General features: G+C 36.3%; 1 protein-coding gene across 1 annotated transcript; it reads left to right on the top strand.

Moving 5' to 3' along the window:
- The first annotated feature begins 4,445 nt into the window (after positions 1 to 4,445).
- LOC128040454 (uncharacterized mitochondrial protein AtMg00820-like) lies at positions 4,446 to 4,859 on the top strand. Its single transcript, XM_052629204.1, has one exon. The coding sequence runs from the start codon at positions 4,446 to 4,448 to the stop codon at positions 4,857 to 4,859; it is 414 nt and encodes a 137-aa protein (XP_052485164.1).

Genomic DNA, 4,859 nt, shown 5'->3' with positions numbered 1-4,859 from the left:
AATTTTTGATGATTTTGAGTTAAGCCATTGTTGAATGCTTGGTTGTTTGGATGTTTAATGGTAGAATATTGTTGGTTGTTAATAGAATTACAAGTTTTATAAAGTGATTTTGTCAAAAATGTAAAAAAAAATGGATTTATTTGTAAAATATAGAAATATGGTAGTTAGAAATGTGAATAAAATGAAAATACGGGCTGCTATGAGGTTAAGTGAAATTCGGCTATAATGGGTTTTTGTTTAATTGTGTAAAATTTTGCCAATTTGTGTGAAAATGACTAAATTGCATAGTAGTTAAAAGTATAGGGGCAAATATGTAATTTTTCCAAATAATTGTGAATTGGAGCTAAATTAAATTGAATAATTACTGAAAATATTGAATTGATATTGTATAGATCAAGATAAGCAAATATCAAAGCTTGATCGGGGGAAACAAAAGTTAGACGGGTAGACGAAAGTATCCGAGCAAATACGAGGTAAGTCTGTATAGCTAGAATCGAACTATTAAATACTTGTAATTGTTTAAAATGAATGTGTATAAGTTAAATGAATGATCACTTGAATTTCGAACTACTGATTATATGATTAAATTACTGTTTACATGAATGAAAGTGAAATGCTACAATTGATATATATGTTACATGGATTTGGTATAGAAATATGCATTAGGTATGTGAATTGAGTATTTAAATGTATGCATTTAATTGAATCGATTATATATATGATTTGAGAAATTGAATTATTGATCATTGAATGCTTAAATGATGAAGTAATATTACCAAGCCCCGTTAGAACCGTAGGAATTTGTTAGATACGAGTGACATGTCGCTAGGGTTATCGATTTGGTCGAGCTCCTGCATTTGTTGTGAACTCACCATAGCTCATATGAGCTTACCGATATATCAGCTTGTAAGAGCTTACTGTTTTCAGCACGTTGAAGCTTACCGTTTTAGCTCGTATGAGCTTACTGTTCAGCTCGTCAGTGCTTACCATTTTAGCTTAATAGAGCCTACTGTTTATCAGCTCAGAAGGAGTTTATCGATCATGGCTCGAAAGAGCGAAAAGAATAATAGATTGATGAATTACCGATAAATACACTTAGTGTGTATCACCCGGGTATCTATTCATATTCTACGTAGTTCAACAGGCCTAATTACTGTTAATGATCATATGAAAAAGATATGTATTTATATGGATGAATTATTGTTTATACGGATGGACTACTGGTTATATGAATGAATTACAGTTATACAATTAGAAATGAATTGGCATAATGTTATGTGAATTACATGGTACTGATGATTTTATATGCTTATGCATTTGGCAAATTTGGTTGGATTGTACTGAACTGGTAATATAGGTTGTAATGACGTACTAACAAATGTTATATATGTGAATAAGCTTCGTGGACAAATGAGTTGGTTTTAATTGCTTTAATGCTTTATGTTAAATTGGTAAGTTTAATTCTACATTACATGGGCTTACTAAGCTTAATGCTTACTTACTTAATTCATTTTCTTATGCCTTATAGATTTCGGAAGCTAGCTCGATTTCAGATGAGGCCGGAGATTTGCTATCACACTATCCAGGCGATATTTGGTACTTTTGGAAATTATGTTAATAATGTAAATATGGCATGTATAAGCTAATTTATTGGTTGAATTATATGGTCATTTATGTTGGGGAATGTGTTATGAATTTTGGATTTTGATCAAGCTATGTGATATGGCTTGAGTTGGAAATGTTTGGTTTGGTATGGAAGCATTATGTGTTATGCTCATTTTGCGGTGAATTTGATAATTGGTATTTTGGCATAAATGAGACATATGTGTGACCAAATGAAATGTCATTTTGATATGTTTTATAATGTATTGAAATGAGATATGAACATATGTTTGGATATGAAATTGATACATGAAATTGACATTGAATTTGGTATGTTTGAGATGGTATTTAGTAAATATTCAATGTTTTACTGTTCTAAACTAAATTAAAGGTCCTGTAGTGCTCCTTATATATTCCGGTGATGGTTACGGGATAGGGGTGTTACAAGTTGTTCATGTCTGCCTATTTAGTGAAAATCAAGCATCTCTGTGATTCCTTGGCAAGGTGTGGTCGACGAGTAACAATAGAAGAACAAGAGTCAGCTATTTTGAATGGTTTACCACTAGAGTTTGATCATGTGGTGTCGATTATCACTACGAGCAGGGTGTCATTTGATCTACAAGGTGTCACAACTATTCTTCTGGATGCTGAGGCTCGACAACAAGGGCATTTATCTCAGGTGTCATTTTCAGTGAATGTTGTGGTGGTGAATAAGACTGTTTCAACACAAAATGTTCCATCATATACCGGACAACCGCCACCAGATATGTTTCGTTTGTCACGAGGATCTTAGATTTCTCGTCGTGGTCGAGGTCGAGGATGATGTAGTGGTAGTGCAAGACCTCAATATCAGATCTGTGAGAAGTTTGGACATCTTGCTCGGAAATGTTTCTACAGGTATTGTTTTGGCGTTTGACGGCGAGGGGGAAAACCCTAGTATGAGGGATGATAGTGAGCATTCTAGTTGGTAAGATCTGCCTCTCATGTGGGTTGAAAGCCCATTACTGCATATATGTGTTGGGTGGATGGTGGATCACATTGGGCTGGGTTGCAATCTTCTTACTATGCTTCTAATCCAGTAGCATGTGGTCCACTTCGTCAGATTCAGCCTTTAATTTCTTAGATGGATTCAATTCATCGTAGCCCAAGTCATTAGTTTCACATGCTTTCTATCGTTGATCAGACATCACGTAGTTCTTCTGCTTATGATTCTGGCTATGTGCATCGTTGATCTGGTCTTTTATCTCAGTCATCTTTTTCGATGGGCAGTCACACCGTGAAATCAACTTGGTCACCTGTGTTTGCTAGTCCTTCTACAGTTGTAGATCCGGTGTGGTATCCAGACAGTGTTGCCGCTGCTCACATGAGGAGTGACTTGGTGAAACTTTTAGATGCTCATTTGTACAATGGAGGAGGTAAGGTCATTATGGATAATGGTCTCTCTATACCTGTTACGCATGTTGGTGGTTCAACTATCTTGGCTAATGATTCTAGTCCGTTGTTGCTTGAGGACCTATTGTATGTTCCTGATATTAGTAAGATTTTATTGTCTGTTTCTAAGTTTGCAAAGGACAATGGTGTATTTTTTAAGTTTTATCCTAACTGTTGTTATGTCAAGGATCTAAAGACTCGTCAGACGTTGCTTTGCGAAAGTGAACTGAATGGGCTGTATCGATTTGATAATGTTAAATCTGAATTCGCTTTTAATGTTATAAATACATATCGTACAGAGTCTCTTCAACAGTAGGGGTCAGATGCTAGGTTTGACAGGTGGCATCAAAGATTTGATCATCCATCACATGATATTGTTAGTAGTGTTTTGAGTGTTTGTAATATTAGAGCATCTAGACGTAAGAATTACTCATTGTGTAATGCTTGTAAACTTGGGAAGGGGACAAGTTGCCCTTTGGTTCCTCTGATTCCGTGTATATTGCTCCCTTAGAACTTGTGGTTGCTGATGTATGGGGGCCAACTCCTTGTTACTCCTCTGGTTATCAATAATACTTGTTTTTTGTTGATTCATTCTCTCGACACAGTTGGATCTATTTCCTTAAAAAGAAATATGATGTTTTTTCTACATTTATGCCATTAAAAAAATATGGCGAGCTACAGTTAGGTGTTAAACTCAAACAACTTCAAACAATGTGGAATTGTTCATCATGTGTCATGTCTGCATACCTCAGAGCAGAATGGCCTAGTTGAACGTCGTCATCGACAAATTGTTGAAACAAGACTGGTGTTGTTAGCTCAAGCTTCCTTACCCATTTCTTACTAGGCTGATGCATTTGCTACTGCTATGAACATCATGAATGTTCTTCCAATGCAGGTATTAAATGGTGTATCTCCACGCGAGTAGCTCTTTAGTCATAAACCTAATCATCGTTAGCTTCGTGTTTTTGGCTGTCTTTGCTATCCACTTCTCCGACCATATAATCGACATAAGCACCAATACAGTCTGCCCCTTGTACATTTCTTAGTTATGCTTCCAATCATAAGGGATATAAATGTGTTGATCGGTCTGGACATGTTTACATTTCTTGACATGTTCGTTTTGATGAAAATGTCTTTCCATTTGCTCAAGTGTCAACTTCTATAATATCTGTCACTAACAGTGAGTACACGAGAGCTATTACTACCTTGCTAGTGTTCAAGGTTCCTACCACAGAGATTTCAACACAATCTAGAGCTGATTCTAGTCCAGCTAGTGATACTAGTGCCTTAGTTTCTTCTTCGGATGGTGTTCTCGGTCCACTTTAGTAAGTCTAATAGGTACTTTAGTGACAATTGTTTAGCAGCAGAGGCCAACTTTAGTGAATTGTCACCCTATGATGACTAAGAGTAAAATGGGGATTTACAAACCAAAGACGTATATGGTGATGATTAGTAATGTGGAGCCCTCAACTATTCATGAGGCAATGACGATTCCTTCTTGGAACCAAGCTGTTAATGATGAACTTCAAGCCTTAATTCAGAATCATACGTGGGATTTAGTTCCAGTACCAACAAATCGATCTTTAGTCGGATGCAAATGGTTGTTCAAGATCAAGAAGAATTCTGATGGATGTGTAGCACGCAATAAGGTTCGCTTGGTTGCTCAAGGATTCTTTCAAGCAGCTAGACTGGATTATCATGCGACTTTCAGTCCAGTTGTCAAAGCCAATACTGTGCACCAGATTCTTACCTTAGTTGTGTCACGAAAGTGGAAGCTTCAACAGGTTGACGTGAACAATGCATTTTTAAATGGAGACCTAGCTTAG

This window comes from Gossypium raimondii, chromosome 4 (assembly GCF_025698545.1).
Source record: "Gossypium raimondii isolate GPD5lz chromosome 4, ASM2569854v1, whole genome shotgun sequence".
Taxonomy (NCBI): domain Eukaryota; kingdom Viridiplantae; phylum Streptophyta; class Magnoliopsida; order Malvales; family Malvaceae; genus Gossypium; species Gossypium raimondii.
The sequence above is the reverse complement of the archived record's forward strand: the minus strand, read 5'-3'. Positions and strand labels throughout refer to the sequence as shown.

What these genes read in the sequence shown, in the direction of transcription:
- LOC128040454 (XM_052629204.1), top strand. Translation starts at nt 4,446, where the DNA reads ATGGGGATTTACAAACCAAAGACGTATATGGTGATGATTAGTAATGTG.